Genomic DNA, 20,378 nt, shown 5'->3' with positions numbered 1-20,378 from the left:
AAGACAGCTATGCACTGCTACATGCATTCTCACACACACAGACATAGGGTACATCTTTACTCCCTTTCCAGCACTACCCGTCTGTCCCCACCCACCAGTGACATCATGGAAAGCCCTTACAGTACAGAGCTTTCAACTCGCAGCTTAGGGAGGTCCTCTGCTGCATCTGCTTAACGATAAGTTCAGCCTTCGCTCCTGCATTGATATCATACATATAGAGGTTGGGCATGGAGAGAAGTGAAGACGCAGACTTCTCTCACTATATGGGCAGATCACTGAATGAGGACTCTGCTAGATGATCAAGGAAGGACTGCTGGACCACCCTGACTGCAGACTATAAGATGTACTTTTTTCTTGCTAAAAGTTGCATTTTACAGTCATCTTCTCGGATTTCCAGTAATTAATACATCAGTACATTAGTAACTTTAAATTTTTTTTAGGATTCAGTGCTTAATGCTTGTTTATATAACCCAACCATTTCAACAGAATTAGCAAATCCAGCACCCACTTATTTAGGAAACATATAAAACGTCAAAGATCAAAAGAGGTAACTGAATTTCTCACCGTTGTTCTGCAGCAGTTGTCACAAGCAACTCTTGGGTTCTCCTTACAAAACTTTGGATTGAATGTATTCTCGCCAAAATAAGCAAGAAGCTGCATGCGTCGACACTCCAGCACATTTTCACAGTAATGCACCATGCTGTACAAGTTATTCAAGTGTGTCTGTTTTGTCTGACTGTTTCCATCCTTTTCCACTGAAAGAAAAAGATAACGAGATTTTTGTATAACTTACCAGTAAAATCTCTTTCTCGCTCTTTCCTTGGGGGACACAGAAGACCTTGGGTATAGCTCATCTCCATAGGAGGCGTGACACTAAGTGAAAACTGTTAAGCCCCTCCTCCACAGCTATACCCTCAGCCTGGAGAGAGAGGCTGCCAGTTGCGTGTCCAAGTAGTGAAAAAAGGCAAAGTCCAAACAAGCGGAACCAACAAGCCAACTACCCAACGGGTAAAACAACTCGGAAACCGTGCAGAGAAAAACAAAGAATGGGTGGGTGCTGTGTCCCCCAAGGAAAGAGCGAGAAAGAGATTTTACTGGTAAGTTATACAAAAATCTTGTTTTCTCGCCCAGTTTCCTTGGGAGACACAGAAGACCTTGGGACGTTCAAAAGCAGTCCAAAAGGGGGAGGGACCACAGCACCAAGGCGAAGCACCCGAAGTTATCAAGAAACCGCCGCCCGCAGACCAGGCGGCCCAAGGCAGCATCTGCCGAAGCCAGAGTATGCACCCTGTAGAACGCGGTAAGGAAGACCAGTGACCGCCTCGCCAGACGCATGGCCGAAGCCAAATGCCTCCGGCCCAGGAGGCACCGACCGCTCTGGTGAAATGAACGGTGACACCAAAAGCAGAACCCTGCCCTTGGTGCGGTAACCACAGCAAGAACCACTGTGAGAAAGCGGAGGAAAGCCACCCCGGAGGCCACCAACCCTTTGCGCGGACGTCCTGGAAAACCAAGAGACCGAACGTCGACAAGAGTCGGAGATCTCCAAGTAAAAAACCGCAAGGCCCAAACAACTCCCAAATCGGTGAAGTGTCCGTTCCCGGGGGTGGGAAGGGGAGGACGAAAGCCTCGTTAAAATGAAAGACAAACACCACCTTCAGAAGGAAGGAAGAGACGGGATGGAGAACAGCCCTGTCCTGAGGAAAGAGAAGGCTCGGAACAAGAAGGGCCGCCACCCAGGCACCCGCCAGAGACACGACGGCTACGGAAACATAACCGTACAGGACAGAAGGAGTAGAGAGAACTTCTGTAACGGCTCCAAGGGAAAGATTGGAGTGCCAAGAGCCCAGTATGCAATGCCCAGGGCGGTACCCAGGGGCAGTACAAGGGAACCCCAAGCCGCTCCACGGAAGAGGGTCCTGACAGGCCCAGAGGGCCGGGGAACGCTGAAAGGGGAAGGACAGCGCTGACACTTGACACTTCAAGCAACAGCGTCCCAGTCCCAGATCTAGGACGGACTGGAGAAAGACAGAACCATGGAGAGAGAAAGGCAGAGCGGGGGAACGCCCAGCTTCCCACAGAACCCCCGGTAAAACCCCTAAGTCCTACAACAGATCCGGACAAAACACGGCCAGGAGCGAACACTAGCGAGCCCGCTAGAGTCGCCTGGGCAAGCGGGAAAAAACCCAATGCGAACAGGCGCAGACCAGTAACACGGGCAGAACGGTCGGCAAAACTGGACCCGTCGGCCCCCGTGCAACGTTGTCCTGTAACCACCCGGAGTGGGGGAGCAGAAGGACAGACTGAAAGGAACCGAAGGGTCTGCCCAGCAACCGCCAGGACAAGACAGGCTAAAGTCCATGTCGATGTAGCCACCACAGGAAGACGTCCTACAGTCCCGGTGTGGGAGATCTAATGACAATCTCGACCGAATGGGAGTCCTCCCAAGGTACAGCCAGAGTGAACAAGGGAGACAGTACGAGGCCAAGAGGAACATCAGAACCACCCACATGAACAACCAAGCTCTCCCCAGAGAGGAGGGCAGCGAAGGAACCGCCACTGAAGCGCAGCCGGGGCAAAAGCCACATCGGAGGGAGCCGAGCGGGAGCCAAGAAGAGCCGGCGAGAAAAGGCAGCCGAGACAGAGGCCGGCATAACACCCTCCAACCGAAAGGAGGAGTGGGCAACAGGGGAGCCATAGGACAGCTCAAAGGCAGAACCCCGCTCACTGAGACGCCCGGTTCACAGCCACGCAGAAGGCAAATACCCTGAAGAACCCAAGGTGGAGGTCCTACGGACCTGGGTAAGCGAGCACCCAAGAAAAGTTGGGTGACCATCCCGAGAAAAGCGGCCCGAACCCGGTAGCGGACCAGCCTGAAGCGCAGAGCGGGCGCCAAAAGAAAAAACTCATACTGCACGACACCCGAAGAGGAGGAAACAGTAGTAGGCGAGGGAACAGCAGTCCCGCCAGAGCCAACGCAGAAATCGAGTGGCACTGCAAACGGCACTCTCGACCAAGTGACCACTTGCGCCGGGAAGCGAGTGCACGGGAGAACGAAAGGGTACGTATCAAAGAACCACGAACACTCCCCAGGTGGAAAGGCCAACGGACATGGTGGATGCCGACACAACGGGACCACAATATACAGGCCAAACCAGAGAACGAGCACCACCCAGCTCGGCGAAGTAGAGAGCAAGTAGAGCCCATCTACTCATATCTAAAGAATACACCTTTGAATACAATGGCATTCTTTTAATGTTTGTATGACAGCACCCAAGGGTTATACAGGTGGACAGAATGATCTCTTTAGAGAAGAGTGCAAGGCCCGTGACAAGCACCACATCCCAAGAGAAAAGGGTATGTCGCAGGACGAAGTGAGGCCTACGTACGAGCAGCCCCGCAAGCAGTGAGAAGGCCAACCCACCTATGGGAGGAGAAGGCATACACGGCCCAAACAACGGACAGAGCGCACCAAAAAAAATAGTCACCCAGTGAAGGGGATCAGCCACAGAGTCCAACAGTATCAACGGAAGTGCAAAGTGCAACCTGAAAGGGAGTTATGCACAAGACATCAGTATGGCATGCGATGGAAACGCAGGCAGGCCCCCCAGAAAAGGGGGAAATGTACCTGGCAACACTGCAGCTGGTAAGAATGCAAAGGCCCGTCCCAAAGGGGGGATGCCCAAGGCCAGTAACAACTTCAGAGAAGTAGAACATACCATAGTTTGCCCAGAAGGTGACCATGCACATGGCCGCACAGTACCCAGCGGGAACGCAGGAGGTCCGCCCAGTGAAAGGGGGACATGCACGGGGTTATCCTAGCATTAAGCGAGTGCGCAATAACCCACCTAACACCGAATACTGTGAGAGTGCAACTACTCCACAATGAAGGAGAACATGCAAGAGTCCCGCACAGCATATCAAGGACAGCCATGGGTCACGGGAGGGTGCAAATTTTCGCCCATGGATGAGGAGGGCCGTGTATGGCCCGCAACACATCCGGCGAAAGAGCAGTATTCCACCCAGAAGGGGGCGGGGTAATGCACACGGCCGTCATCGCATCCAGCAAAAATGCAAGCACCCCGCCAAGGATGCGGGACATGCACATGGCCAGCAACGCACTGGCGAGAAAACAACCACAGTCAGTGGCGTTGTGCGTATGCCGCCTGAAGAAAGGATACATGTTCATTGCTGGCAGCGATTCCAGTGAGTGCAGCACACCACCCAAGGAAGGGGTCGTGCACCTGGCCGGCAGCGAATCCAGTGATAGTGCAGCAATCCACCTATGGAAGGAGTTCATGCACATGGCCGGCAGCAAATCCAGAGAGAGTGCAGCATTCCGCCTATGGACGGAGGTCATGCGTATGGCCGGCCGCGAATCCAGAAAGTGCAGCATTCCGCCTATGGAAGGAGGTCATGCACATGGCCGGCTCATGCATATGGCCGGCAGCGAATCCAGCGAGAGTGCAGCGTTCTGCCTATGGACGGAGGTCATGCATATGGCCGGCAGCAAATCCAGAGAGAGAGCGCAGCAGTCCTCCTTTGGACGGAGGTCATGCGTAAGACCAGCAGCGAAGCCAGAGAGAGTGCAACATTCCACCTATGGAAGGAGGTCATGCATAAGGCCGTAGCGAACCCAGCGAGAGTGCAGCATTCCGCCTGTGGAAGGAGGTCATGCATATGGCCGTAGCAAATCCAGCGAGAGTGCAGCGTTCCGCCTATGGAAGGGGGTCGTGCACATGGTCAGCATCGTATGCGGTAAAAGGGCAGCATTCCGCCTACAGAAGGGGGTCATGCACAAGGCCAGCCCGCAGCCAGAGAGAGTGCAGTATGCCGCCCATAATGGGGGGTCATGCACATGGCCAGCACCGCGACTGGAGAGGGCGACAAATTCTGCCTATAGAAAAGGCGGCCTGCACCTGGCCAGCGCCGTACCCCAGGAGAAGGCAAGGGTCCGCCTAGAAAGGGGAACATGTATACCTGGCCAGTGCCACGGAGCGCAACATGCCACCTATGGAATAGGGGCAGGCATACGGCCAGCGCTCTAATGTCAGGCTGCAGTATCCTGCGCAGCCAACATAAAATACAGATATTTCTTATATATATATATATATATACACACACACTTCATTTTTTTTATTTTTTATTATTATTAATTATTGTAAAACACAGCCTCTTTGACGCAGAAAGGGGCCACCATATAAGCGCACAGCCTCACTGAGAGGCTAGCCATCCTAGGGTCTCCTCCAGATGGGAGCCGTCGGCATCCAAAAGGTTAATACGGATCGGACCTGAGGGCGGTGCAGCGATCCCCTGGGGGCGGGGGGACCTCCGGCGGGAAGAACTCGCGCCTGTGAATGCCCGCCCTCTCCAATCGAGGCCGGAACATTGCGGCCTAGTAGGCCGCGAAGCCGGGGCCTAAATTTTGCGGTGCCCGGAGGTACCGGCCGGGATCTGGAGGGAGCGGAGCGGCGCATGCATAATACCGGCCGCGGGAGCCCACCCCGCGGGCCGGAGAGTCAGGGGGCCCAGGAAGGAGCCCGGGATAGAATCTTTCTGCGGCGCCCGACCGACCGGAAGACAGACTCTCTGAGAGCACCTGCGGTCGGCCGGGGTCTGCTGGAAAACCACAGTCATGCCGGCCGCGGGTGCCCACCCCACGGGCCGGAAACAAGGGCCCTACGCCGCAGCAGTCGGGAGAGGGCCCTGAGCCGTCTCAAAGGAGGGATGCCTGCGCCCGGTAAGGCGATAGAGGGGATGGGGGACCCTGCAAGGAGAGAGGCAGCTCCCTGGGCGGCATGATAGGGACGCCAGCATAACCCCTCAGTGGATGCACCTATAGTGGGGGGGGGAGGGAGCTAATAAAACAAACTAGGATGGCCAGACCAGCATGGGAGCTGCACTTCCCACGCCCAAGCTGACCACCGTTAACACTGTGCTCACAAGGCTTTGGTGACTGCTATGTGAGACCCCAGGTTTTCCTGCAGATAATACAGGAGGTGCAGTTCATAATGTTCTCCTGGGGGTCAGTCAAGCAGGAGACCGGGGGGGGGGGGGGGGGGGTCGTAGGGCTGGAGAAGCCACTCTCTCACCACAGCCGTCTTCACCCTCGGTCCGTTCCAGCAGGGTCGCCCCTTCAGCTACTGGCACCGTAGTGGCAGGACGCTGGAAGAGGGACTTGGCGTGCGGGCGACCCTTACGCTGGCGGGATGCAGGGGAGCTGGGCTGCCCTGGTCCACCTTGCCTTCTGTGGGGGAGGCAGCAGTGCGGATGCCGGCACTGGCGCAGCTCAACCCCGGGAGAAACAGAGAGGTCTAGTGCGTCTCTGTTATCCCGTATTCTGGAACAAAAAGAAAAGAAAAAGTAAAAATCAAAAATTTTAAAAATAACAAAAGGAGAAAACAGCCCCGCAGAGCAGGGAGTGTCTTGCCTCCTTGGACACTAAGCAAAAACTGGCAGCCTCTCTCTCCAGGCTGAGGGTATAGCTGTGGAGGAGGGGCTTAACAGTTTTCACTTAGTGTCACGCCTCCTATGGAGATGAGCTATACCCAAGGTCTTCTGTGTCCCCCAAGGAAACTGGGCGAGAAAATTAATATTAACAACGTTCACCAGTGCTATCTAGTTTTTCCAGACTTAAAAGTCCAACACCAGTCTGTGGTACCTGTGTAAAAACAGTCACTTCCTCCCCACAGCTCTGTTTCTGCTCCCTAAAATGGTTTTCCAATCCACATCCACATCATGGAGGAGATCAAGTGTGCCGCTGCAGCCAATGCCTGACCTCAGCAGTGGTGTCTCCCCAAGTAATACATCACTGCTGGGTCACATGTTGCTTGGGCACAGGTAACCGCTGAGATGATACGCGTAACCACATCTGACTGGAAGTTTACAGGATGGGGAATAGAAGATCGCTGAAGGGAGCCTGAACGGAGAGTGAAGAGCAGAGGAGTATGATTTTTATTTTATTTTTTCCCCAACGGGTACAACAGGCTGGTAGTGAAAGTCCAAAAAGCTGGACAACCCCTTTAAGCATTAAACAGTAAAAGTTAGAACAAATTAACAATGTAAAAAGAGCCTGAGCACACTCATCTTTAACTAAATATGTGCATCCACATATGCCACTATGTGAATAAAGGGGTTCTCCAGGCATTATGAAAAATACAAGCATTCCTCAGACCTGTGGATGAAAGACTGTTTAGGTAATACTTACCCATCCAGTGAGCTGCCAATGCCGATGAATGCATTTCTTTCCCTGTTCAGCTGCATTTACTACTATCTGGTCCAGTCAGGACCCAAGTGGAGGAGCTCACAGCTTGTGTGGATGGAGCAGGGATGGCGGCATAGAGGACAGGTATTAATGAATCCATCTTTCTTCCACAGGTCCAAGGAATGCTTATATTTTTAATAATGCCCTATATAATACGTGTGTGTGTGTGTGTGCTTGGAGTAAGGCAGTGAGGGCAGCAGCAATCAGTGTGCAGCGTGTCTCTAAAGTTTAAAGGGTTTTCTATCTTATTTATAACTCAGCCAATCCGGACTGGACTACCTGACGAAACTCCCAAGGTGTGGTTTGAGGGCATCAGACTTGAGGCACGGTCTGTGGTTATGTCCCACATTAGCATTTTTTGGGGAAAGTTTTTTAAGTTCCAGGGCCTAATCCAAGAGACCATGGTGCTCTTTCATTCTGGATTTATACCCAAGGGATAAATGGATAACGCCCCCGCCACCCCCATCACAGGCATAGGACACGTGGTACTGATGGTGGCAAAAAAGTGTCTCTTGAGGAACTGGTTCATATCTACAGTGCAGGAAATACATCTAGTGGTGGAACAAATCACAAAGGTCCTGTATCTAGAGAGGATGGAGACTCAAACAGAGAACAAACAACTAAGATTCTTCAGTAAATGGCAGAGATTTATTGAAACGTACTTGACTAGAGATGAGCAAGCTTGTGTTTTCAAGTTCGGCGTACAAGGTTTGGGTTATCTAAGAATTCCGTTATGGATTCCGCTACCACGGTCCATAATGGATTTCTTTGACAGCATGCACCACGGAAGCCTAGAAGAGTCATTCTGTATTGAATTCCGTCATAAAAGAAGTCTATGGCCAGCACAGACTTCAATTATGACAGATTGCAATACAGAATGCCTCTTATAGGCTTCCGTGTTGCATGCCTTCATAGAATTCCATTATGGTCCTTGGTAGCGGAATCCATAACGGAAATCTTAGATCGTTGGGGGTCTAAGGTCTGACATGTGGGACTCTCACCAATCAGCCGTTTTGAGAAGGAATCAGTGCTTAGCAAGTGCAGCAACTTATAATGTACAATGGCTGAGTTTCGTAGCACAGCTCAGCCCTATCCACTTTAAGTGACTAGTTGTGATTCTACAAATGTATGTTTTTTTTTTTGTAAAGAAACTCATATTTTAATAACCTATAACTTCAACATTAGATCGGGAAAGGGGGGGGTAGATCAGCTGTTCTCTGCAGCCGCCAGTGCCGTAACTAATACAGAGAACGGAGCTAAAAGCTCGGTCCACTGTGTAGTGGCCGTGCAAAGTTACTGCAGCTCAGCTCTCATTCAAGTAAATGGGAGCTGAGCTGTAGTTAAATTTGGGACCTGCTCCTATCTCCAGGACAGGGCCTCTAAAGTAAAAAAAATATATAAAATCCATTCACTGCTTATCGGATTTCCAAAAATAGCTGAGCAAGCGGGCTTGACTGTTTTCAGAAGTCCCATAGAAGTGAATGTAGAGCCACTAAAGTGCAACCATATCTCCATTCTCCACTACGGCACTGCCAGAAAAAGGCAGTCCTCAAACAGTAGTCTCCAAGGCATTGCTCCCGGTTGACCAGAATCCTACTCCACATTGATGAGGGGCAACACCCCGAAACAGCTGTCTTTGGATGGATAACTGGCTTAAGTCTTCCCAGTCACATCCTTAAAGCTTGTAAAAGAGCGGGATCTTGACATAGGGGCCACTTAATATGGTGGATTTGGTGATCTCTGTAATGGGGACACCCCTTTGCTAGGTTTTCCTTCCTTTGAGGGATATCTGGGGCTCCACAATTATTTTGCAAGGCAGTGCTCAGTTATTTTCAGACTCACTTGCCAGTGAATGGAGTGTGGTCACTGATTTTCCTCCATTTCAGGAGCCCTATTCTAGAGATAGAGGTGGGACCTGCACCTCTCTTACATTTGTGGCAGATCCTAGCACTATGCCATCAATGTTGAGATGGGACAACCCCTTTAATTTTTTAAAAATAACATGCTTACTTTGAATCATTCGACGGAGTCTTGTTACATCGCTGTAGCTATAGAAAAGAAGACAGTGGGAAATTTCCCCATCTCGTCCAGCTCTTCCAGACTCTTGGTAATATCCTTCCACAGACTTTGGCAGAGAAGCATGAATAACGTATCTTACATCTGGCTTATCAATGCCCATTCCAAAAGCAATAGTAGCACAGATCACCTAAGAGACAAGGAAGACGGAAAAAAGCACTGTAGGAACCAAAAGGTACTTGTATGGTGAAGAAAAAAATTTCAGAAGGGTAATTCATACTGGGAACTTAGGTCACATAATTCAATCTAGACTTACTTCGCAGTCATCCTGATTGATCCACTTATGTTGTACGTAGTCTCTATTAGAGTCACTGAGCCCAGCATGATAGGCCAGAGCTACCAGGCCCTCCTTCTGCAGGGTTTCGGCCATTGTGTCACACTCATGTCGTGACAGACAGTAAATTATCCCAGAGTCATCTGGAAAATTATACTAAGCGTTAAACACAAGTACCTTTAAGAATGTATATTAAGGGTCCATTCACACGACCGTAAATTGCAGAATGGGTGCGGACACATTCATTTCAATGGTGTGCTGTCCGCATCTGCACTTCCGTTCTGCGCCCCCCGCAAAAAACAGAGCATTTTTAATTCGTGTCCGCAGCCAGGGACAAGAATAGGCATTTCTATCACAGGGCCGGACATATGCGGATCGCAAAATGTGGAAGGCGAAACACTTGCAGACGTGTGAATGGACCCTTAGAGCGAGTAATCTAAATCATACTGAAGCAGAAAACATAAAATGTAACTGTTTATATTTTTTTTAAGTGCCGCAGCAACATTATATATTTCCCAAATTACAATTGCTACAGGTGGGCAACACTTCTGATGAGAACTCCACTCTCACTAGATAAATATTTGATAATTTTTTTTCTATACAATCATATCTTAGCACTTCTCTAAGTACAAGGGTGCCTGCACATGATGCGGATTATGTGTGGTTTTCCACATGGATTAGGGTGTGGAAAAACCGCAACATAATACAGTACCAGCAAAGTGAATGAGATTAGATTTGACAAATCTCATGTACACATTACATTTTTCTTATATGTGGAAATTGACCTGTGCGGATTTTAAAATCTGCAGTGTACAAATTATTTGTGCGATTTCCCCGTAGACTTTAACCCTTTCACCCCCGGAGGGCTATTATTTTTTTTTTAGTTTTGCGCTCCCTGCCTTCCCAGAGCCATAATTTTTTTTATTTGTCTGTTCACATAGCCATATTAGGGTTGGGTGATATACCGCTGTTTAAAAAAACTGCGATATCGCGGTTTCCTAATTACTGCAGTATTTTGTGACATCATCAAAGCGGTCATGTGCGCTGACCGCTTCTAAATCTGCATCCGCCCGCCCCTGCATAGCACTGAGTACAAACATTACTTCCACTCGCCCCTGGCTCCTTCTTGCTCCGCCTCCCTTAGTCAAGTCTCCAGACTCCACCCACCATCTGACATCAACGTCCATCACCCACCCGTGCCGGTTCTATGTGGTGAACTCTGTGCGAGTACTGGGCGTCTCTGTAGAGACTTTTCCTGCGGCTGCCTCGCTCGTGTGCTCTAAAGACAAAATTACAAACCTATTAGTTCCCGCAGTGGGCCACCCCCGGCTCTCCCTCCTCCTTGCTCCCATATTCAAATCTCCGCCCACCGACATCTGATGTCAGAATCGGAGCACACAAGCGAGGCAGCCGCGGGAAAAGTATTATTGTATGTATGGTGGCCTGTGGCCACAAGACTTTATTATAGCGTCTCCTTGCGGCTGCCCCCATACAGTATAGCATCTCCTTGTGGCTGCCCCCATACAGTATAGCATCTCCTTGTGGCTGCCCCCATACAGTATAGCATCTCCTTGTGGCTGCCCCTATACAGTATAGCATCTCCTTGTATTTTTTTTTATTTTAAACAAGTATTTATCGCGATAAATTTTTTAATATCGTTATCGTCTGAATATTTTTGATATCGCCCAACCCTAAGCCATATGAGGGCTTGTTTTTTGCGGGACAATTTGTACTTTCCAACGCAACCAATATTGCATATGTTGTAGTGGGAAGCGGGGAAAAAAATTCCAAATGGGGTGAAATTGCAAAATTCCAGAGAAACCTTATATGTATAGTTTTCTAGTTTTGATAGCGATAAAAAAAAAAAAAAAAAAAGGGTGAAATATCAGTTTCACTTTTTTGTCTCAATATTTTGACCCCTAAAACTTTTTTGTAATTATGTGTACAGAGCTGTATGGGGGCTATTTTTTTGCGGGGGGAGCTGAACTTTTTATTGATACCATTCTGGGGTGTTTTTGACTTTTTGATCACTTAATTTTTTTGTAGAAAACGAAGCGACCAAAAACAGCAAATCAGGACGCATTTGGACGCTTTTTTCCATTTTGCCGTATGGGGAATATATTTTTATACTACCGTATTTTTCGCCCTATAAGACGCACCGGCCTATAAGACGCACCTAGGTTTTTGAGGAGGAAAATAAGAAAAAAAAATATTTTGAACCAAAAGGTGTGCTTTTGGTGGGTTTTGAACTAATTGTGGTCTGTGGGTGACGCACTGTTATGGGGGATCTGTGGGTGACGCAGTTATGGGGGATCTGTGGGTGACGCACTTATGGGGGATCTGTGGGTGACGCACTTATGGGGGATCTGTGGGTGACGCACTTATGGGGGATCTGTGGGTGACGCACTTATGGGGGATCTGTGGGTGACGCACTTATGGGGATCTGTGGGTGACGCACTTATGGGGGATCTGTGGGTGACGCACTTATGGGGATCTGTGGGTGACGCACTTATGGGGATCTGTGGGTGACGCACTTATGGGGATCTGTGGGTGACGCACTTATGGGGGATCTGTGGGTGACGCACTTATGGGGGATCTGTGGGTGACGCACTTATGGGGGATCTGTGGGTGACGCACTTATGGGGGATCTGTGGGTGACGCACTTATGGGGGATCTGTGGGTGACGCACTTATGGGGGATCTGTGGGTGACGCACTTATGGGGGATCTGTGGGTGACGCACTTATGGGGGATCTGTGGGTGACGCACTTATGGGGGATCTGTGGGTGACGCACTTATGGGGGATCTGTGGGTGACGCACTTATGGGGGATCTGTGGGTGACGCACTTATGGGGGATCTGTGGGTGACGCACTTATGGGGGATCTGTGGGTGACGCACTTATGGGGGATCTGTGGGTGACGCACTTATGGGGGATCTGTGGGTGACGCACTTATGGGGGATCTGTGGGTGACGCACTTATGGGGGATCTGCGGGTGACGCACTTATGGGGGATCTGTGGGTGACGCACTTATGGGGGATCTGTGGGTGACGCACTTATGGGGGATCTGTGGGTGACGCACTTATGGGGGATCTGTGGGTGACGCACTTATGGGGATCTGTGGGTGACGCACTTATGGGGGATCTGTGGGTGACGCACTTATGGGGGATCTGCGGGTGACGCACTTATGGGGGATCTGCGGGTGACGCACTTATGGGGGATCTGCGGGTGACGCACTTATGGGGGATCTGCGGGTGACGCACTTATGGGGGATCTGTGGGTGACGCACTTATGGGGGATCTGTGGGTGACGCACTTATGGGGGATCTGTGGGTGACGCACTTATGGGGGATCTGCGGGTGACGCACTTATGGGGGATCTGTGGGTGACGCACTTATGGGGGATCTGTGGGTGACGCACTTATGGGGGATCTGTGGGTGACGCACTTATGGGGGATCTGTGGGTGACGCACTATGGGGGATCTGTGGGTGACGCACTTATGGGGGATCTGTGGGTGACGCACTTATGGGGGATCTGGGGTGACGCACTTATGGGGGATCTGTGGGTGACGCACTTATGGGGGATCTGTGGGTGACGCACTTATGGGGGATCTGGGGTGACGCACTTATGGGGGATCTGTGGGTGACGCACTTATGGGGGATCTGTGGGTGACGCACTTATGGGGGATCTGTGGGTGACGCACTTATGGGGGATCTGTGGGTGACGCACTTATGGGGGATCTGTGGGTGACGCACTTATGGGGGATCTGTGGGTGACGCACTTATGGGGGATCTGTGGGTGACGCACTTATGGGGGATCTGCGGGTGACGCACTTATGGGGGATCTGCGGGTGACGCACTTATGGGGGATCTGTGGGTGACGCACTTATGGGGGATCTGTGGGTGACGCACTTATGGGGGATCTGTGGGTGACGCACTTATGGGGGATCTGTGGGTGACGCACTTATGGGGGATCTGTGGGTGACGCACTTATGGGGGATCTGTGGGTGACGCACTTATGGGGGATCTGTGGGTGACGCACTTATGGGGGATCTGTGGGTGACGCACTTATGGGGGATCTGTGGGTGACGCACTTATGGGGGATCTGTGGGTGACGCACTTATGGGGGATCTGTGGGTGACGCACTTATGGGGGATCTGTGGGTGACGCACTTATGGGGGATCTGTGGGTGACGCACTTATGGGGGATCTGTGGGTGACGCACTTATGGGGATCTGTGGGTGACGCACTTATGGGGGATCTGTGGGTGACGCACTTATGGGGGATCTGTGGGTGACGCACTTATGGGGGATCTGTGGGTGACGCACTTATGGGGGATCTGTGGGTGACGCACTTATGGGGGATCTGTGGGTGACGCACTTATGGGGGATCTGGGGTGACGCACTTATGGGGGATCTGTGGGTGACGCACTTATGGGGGATCTGTGGGTGACGCACTTATGGGGATCTGTGGGTGACGCACTTATGGGGGATCTGTGGGTGACGCACTTATGGGGGATCTGTGGGTGACGCACTTATGGGGGATCTGTGGGTGACGCACTTATGGGGGATCTGTGGGTGACGCACTTATGGGGGATCTGTGGGTGACGCACTTATGGGGGATCTGTGGGTGACGCACTTATGGGGGATCTGTGGGTGACGCACTTATGGGGGATCTGTGGGTGACGCACTTATGGGGGATCTGTGGGTGACGCACTTATGGGGGATCTGTGGGTGACGCACTTATGGGGGATCTGCGGGTGACGCACTTATGGGGGATCTGTGGGTGACGCACTTATGGGGGATCTGTGGGTGACGCACTTATGGGGGATCTGTGGGTGACGCACTTATGGGGGATCTGCGGGTGACGCACTTATGGGGGATCTGTGGGGTGACGCACTTATGGGGGATCTGTGGGTGACGCACTTATGGGGATCTGTGGGTGACGCACTTATGGGGGATCTGTGGTGACGCACTTATGGGGGGATCTGCGGGTGACGCACTTATGGGGGATCTGTGGGTGACGCACTTATGGGGGATCTGTGGGTGACGCACTTATGGGGGATCTGTGGGTGACGCACTTATGGGGGATCTGTGGGTGACGCACTTATGGGGGATCTGTGGGTGACGCACTTATGGGGGATCTGTGGGTGACGCACTTATGGGGGATCTGTGGGTGACGCACTTATGGGGGATCTGTGGGTGACGCACTTATGGGGGATCTGCGGGTGACGCACTTATGGGGGATCTGTGGGTGACGCACTTATGGGGGATCTGTGGGTGGCTCTTATTGGGGTCTCTGTGTATGACAGTTATGGGGGGGATCTGTGGATGACACATATATAGCATCTTATGCTATGTGTCATCCACAGATCCCCTCCATAAGTGTCCCTGTAGTGAATGACCCTCAATACAGGTCTGGGGGCCGGCATCTGGCTTTATAATGACAGCGGGGTCCGTGCAGTGACTGTATTCTACTACACGGGCCCCGCTCACTGTATAATCGTATGTCTAATAGTAAATAGTTATGTGCATAATCGCATAATGAGCGGAGTACTTACAACTACAAGCGCTCGCCGAGAGGAGGCAGGCCGGGAGGACAGGCGCTGGCAGCGCGAGTCATACGTCATGCGCCCACGCCGCCTGCTTCATTCATAAAGTGGGCGGCGCAGGCGCGTGACGTATGACTCGCACACTGCCAGCGCCCGTCCTCCCAGCCTGCATCGTGGCGGGTGTATCATTGAAAATCGCAAAATAATTTGCGCAAAAAATTCGCGCGGAAATTCGCAAATCGCTAAATAAGCTGCATTCGCCGTATAAGACGCACTGCTATTTTCCCCCCACTTTTGGGGGCGAAAAAGTGCGTCTTATACGGCGAAAAATACGGTACTTTCTTTTTTATAGTTCCCATAGTGAACTATATCAATAAATTATCTGATTCTTATCATCATAGACTCCAATGCACTTTACTACTTTCCTATGGAGCCCTATTACAGGCAAGGGCTCCATAGTATGCAGCAGCCTCCTGTCATTCATAAAGACAGGGGCTGCTGCGCACACACTCTGGCTCCTTTAATCGTCACACGGGGGAGCCGGAGCATAACCGAAAGTACACGCCTTCGGTTTTCAGCGTGCTCAGGACTGACCACGGCATCTGAGGGGATAAATGTCCGCGATCAGCATTCCTGCCAGTTGCGGACATGAGCCGAGAGTGTGCTATAAGAAGCAGGCAGCCACCTGCGGCTATAGAGCCCGCAATCAGGTGCCATGTTTAAAGACTGGACCGATGACTTACATGTATGTCATCGGGAGTGAAGGGGTTAATCGGGTTGTTAACATAAAGAGAAAATCCACACTAAAATATGCAACAAAAATGCATAAACATTGCGATAAATAGTGCAGATTTATATGCGTCTTTCAGGCATATTTTCTGTATAGATACCCTAATGGACTGTTCACATCTGCGTTAAAGACTTTGTTCTGCCAAAGAGAGCGGGAAAAAAGACCTGCGTGAAGGACTTTTTTTCCAGCTGAAAGTAGCCACGTGAACGGAAACCAAACAAACCCCGTTATAGTCTTCGTTGGTTTCAGTTACGTGCCAGATCCGCCACTTCCATTATTATAAGGTTATATAACAATGGAAAGCACTAGATGTGAACGTGTCCTTACCTGTACCATAGGAAGTGAAATATGGCACTGAAAATATAAAATGTGTATAAGACTAGAGACTGTAATATCACAATCATTTTTGTATCACAGACATTGTTACTGTGACACTCACTGGGGTGATTTTTCTTTATCCATTCCACACAGTCTAAAGGCACCTTCTTGGGCTTTTTGGGTAAAACTTCATACTTAAGATTGTCTCTGTTGAAGCTCATTGAAAATCTGAAATAAATAGCACATACAATAAATCTCACAATTTCTTAATAGTTTACACTAAAATGAATTATCTCGCAAAGCAGAAATAACCACCACCTTATGGTTAAATAGGGTCAATATCTGACCGATGGGGGTCTGACACCCGGGTCCCCCGCCGATCTGTTGTGAGACGAGGAGGCAACGATCCATACGAGAGGCGCTTCATTGTCATTACATTATATCTTGTCTCCAGTGGAGAGGTTGCATAGTGCAATTACAAGCACTCGCTCTAGTCACTTGAATGAAGCGAGTACTTGTATTACACAGCACGCCGCCTCCTCTTCAAACAGCTGATCGGCAGGGAGTGCTGTGTGTCAGACCCCTGCCGTTCAGATATTGATGACCTATCCTGACGATAGGTCATCAATATTAACAGCTTGACAACTCCTTTACGCATATGCGGGCCCAGGAGCCTGAGAGGGCCCAAAGACCCTTGTGCCACATAAGAAGACACCGGTATAATAGAAAGTGCATGCTGGTCAAGTCACACCTCTGGCAGGAGGGAAGGGGGTTAGGTCAAGAATTAGGTATGGAGGGGGTGTTGTTTCATAGCATGAAGGCTATATGCTTTCCTGCCCTTGGCCACAAAGCACTGAAGGAAGGGGGGCCCCCATGCTGCATACATAGACGACCCCCCCCCCCATTCGTAACACCTATCAGGACCTTCCCTGAAGACTGCTGGCAATTCATCCATAAACTTCTAGCAGGAATAACAGAGGCACATCAGAGAGTTATATGGACAGATGCTCTAAAATTGTAATTGCATGGGTAATGTAGTTACTAAAATAGACATGTCAGGAGAGGCGACATTCTCTCTGCAAAAAAACAGCCTTCATGTGGCTACAATCGACAGAAAGATAAAATAAATGACAGCTTTTGAAATACAGAGATGAAAAACAGAAATAAAAATCAGTGTCCTTAAGGGGGTTTTCCGGTTCTAAGAAGTTTTGTCCTATGCATAGGAGAGGAGATAACTAATAGATTGGTTTGGACCACCACTGATCATGAAAACTGAGATCTCATAATCCAAAATGAATGAGGCAACCAGTAAAGAATGTGCCCTGCTGCTACAATCACTCTGTATGGGACTGACGAAGATAGTAGAGTACTGCACTCTAGGGTTGTAGCGGGTATCGAATTATCGATACCCAATCAATATTTTTTTAGCGGTATTGATTTGATGCGCAAAAAGTGTGCAAAGACGACCAAGTAGCCACCTTGCACACCTGAAGGGCCGAAGCCCTGCGATGTATCGCCCAAGAGGCCCCCACTGCCGTACCGAATGAGCACTCATCCGGAAGGGCGGGGCCCAGTCCTTAACACGGTACACTTCTACAATAGCCAAACAAATCAATCAGGAAATGGAAGTCTTTGAAGCGGACAGCCCTCGTCTTGGCCCCTCTGTAATCACAAACAGGGAATCCGTTCGCCAGAAAGATGCCGCCTGGGACAGATAGACACGAACGGCTCATACCAAATCCAGGGTATGGAGCAACTGCTCCTAAGGATGAGACGGGTCCGGACAAAATGAAGGGAGAATAATGTCCACATTTAGATGAAATGCCGACACCACCATCGGCAGGAAGGACTGCACAGGGCAAAGGACCACCTTATCCTGATGGAGGATCTAGAAATGCGACCGACATGACAAAGCGAGAGTTCCGACAATCTATGGATAGTAGTAATTGCAACCAAAAAAGCCACCTTATAAGACAGGAAGCGCAGCGACACCTGCTGCAAAGGCTCAAAGGGTGAAGACTGGAGAGAGCTTAGCACTAGATTAAGATCCCAAGGACCCAACGGAGGCCGGAAAGGGGCACAGCATGCGCCACCCCCTGCAGAAAAGTCTGAACTGCCGAAAGCGAAGCTAAATTCCACTGAAAAAGAATGGAGAGAGCCAACTTTTGCCCTTTGAGAGAGCTGAGAGCCAGCCCCAAATCCATGCCCGTCTGCAGAAAAGACTAAATACACGGCAAAGAAAAGCGAACGGGAGACAGCTGTCGCTGCTCATACCAACTAAAGTAGGACTTCCAGGTCCGGTGGTAGATTCTGAAAGACGACGGCTTCCTGGCCCGAATCATGGTCTGGACCACTGCATACGAAAACCTACAAGCTTTCAGTACGGCGGCTTCAACAACCATGCCGTTAAATGTAGCGACCCTAAATTTGGGTGGAAGATCGGCCCCTGCGACAGCAGGACCCCCCGAAGAGGAAGACGCCAAGGTTCATCGGCGAGAAGGGCGACTAGGGATGGGTGCCACGAGAATGACAGCAGTCCCTCGGACCTGATCTTCCAGAGAAGACGTGGAATGAAAGGAAGAGGCGGGAACACATAAGGAAACGTGAACCAGCTCCACGGCATCACCAGTGTGTCCCTGGACCGCGCGACAAAGTCCTCGGCCTTGTTGTTGAACTGTGATGCCATGAGATCCACATCCGGCCGACCCCACCTTTTGCAGATGGCCGCGGGTTAAGAGCCCACTCGCCAGGATCGAGACGCTCCCGGCTGAGGAAGTCTGCGATCCAGTGGTCGACGCCGGGGATGTGAACTGCCGACATGTTTATCCGCCCGGCTGAGAATCAATGACGTCTTCACCATTGTTGCTGGGCTCCGGGTGGCGCCCTGGCGATTGATGTACGCCACCGCCATGGAATTGTCGGACTGAACCTGCATCGGACAACCCCTGAGATGGTTGGCCCAATGCCGCAGAGAGAGCAGAATCGCCCTCAACTCCAGAACACTGATTGGAAGAGATCGCTCCTTGCGTGACCATATTCCTTGAACCGAGATATTTTTCAACACTTCTCTTCATTGGGTAAAACTGTCATTCGTGCAGACTAGTAGATTATCATTTTTCTGGGCAGTAGATCGTGCTGTCTAAACAGAGATCTGCTGTCCAGAAATACAGCCATCGCTCATTCTCATACAGTGAAGGTGATCGTCGCATGTAAATGCAGCACTTCACCTCCACTTAACAAGCACCTTCACCTCTGCACGTGTAAATTCACCTTAACACACACAGCATCCACTTCATGCTAGACTTACATCTGAGGTCTGGTCATCTTAAGCTGATTAAGAATGTCTTTCTGGACACGGGGATTTGCTGTTGCTGTAAGAGCCATCATTGGTACAGAAGGGAATTTTTGACGCAACATGTTGAGTCTTTTGTAGTCTGGACGGAAATCATGGCCCCACTGTTGGATACAAAAATGCAAACAAAATTTTTTTTTGAAAATTGTAAAACCTTTTACCTTCTTCTCAGTGTTTGCATACTGAATCTTACATAGTGAATGTATTGATTGCAAATTAACTACTTCAAAGGAAATTATTTCAGCAATTGTAACTAATAATTGCCAATTAAATGGCATATTTAATATTTTTATTTTAATGATGGACATTATATGCACTAAAATATCTGGGGGGGGGGAAAATGCTGAGTTCAGGTGGACAACATCAGGACAACATCTGCATTGAGTTTGTATGTTCTCCCCATGTTTGCGTGGGTTTCCTCCGGGTACTCAGTTTCCTCCCACACTCCAAAGACATACTGATAGGGAACTTAGATTGTGTGCCCCATTGGGGACAGCTTGATGCTAATGTCTGTACAGCGCTGTATAAGTGGGTAAAAAAAAAATAAGGGAACCTGTTGCATTAAACATGGTATCTGAGCTGAAGGCAGCCAGCATGTTATAGAGCAGGAGCTGCTGAGCACAGATTGATGAATAGTTTAGGGAAAATATTCATTATAAAACTTGCAATTTTTTCATTTAAATTCAGGGCTCCAGACAAAAAAAAAAAAATAAAAAAATATCAAGGAGCCATTGCCTCCTAACCTGAAAATTGGCCAAA

General features: G+C 50.0%; 1 protein-coding gene across 1 annotated transcript in view; it reads right to left on the bottom strand.

Moving 5' to 3' along the window:
• Positions 1–20,378, bottom strand: part of BLM (BLM RecQ like helicase) — an 84,897-nt gene that overhangs the window by 14,239 nt on the left and 50,280 nt on the right. The window contains exons 12-16 of the mRNA XM_044279334.1: positions 19,575–19,723; positions 16,389–16,495; positions 9,597–9,757; positions 9,275–9,470; positions 565–755 (exon numbers count right to left, since the gene is read on the bottom strand). Coding sequence (XP_044135269.1) covers positions 565–755; positions 9,275–9,470; positions 9,597–9,757; positions 16,389–16,495; positions 19,575–19,723 — 804 coding nt within the window. The remainder of the gene's footprint in view (positions 1–564; positions 756–9,274; positions 9,471–9,596; positions 9,758–16,388; positions 16,496–19,574; positions 19,724–20,378) is intronic.

Source organism: Bufo gargarizans, chromosome 2 (genome assembly GCF_014858855.1).
Source record: "Bufo gargarizans isolate SCDJY-AF-19 chromosome 2, ASM1485885v1, whole genome shotgun sequence".
In the NCBI taxonomy this organism is placed as follows: Eukaryota; Metazoa; Chordata; class Amphibia; order Anura; family Bufonidae; genus Bufo; species Bufo gargarizans.
The sequence above is the reverse complement of the archived record's forward strand: the minus strand, read 5'-3'. Positions and strand labels throughout refer to the sequence as shown.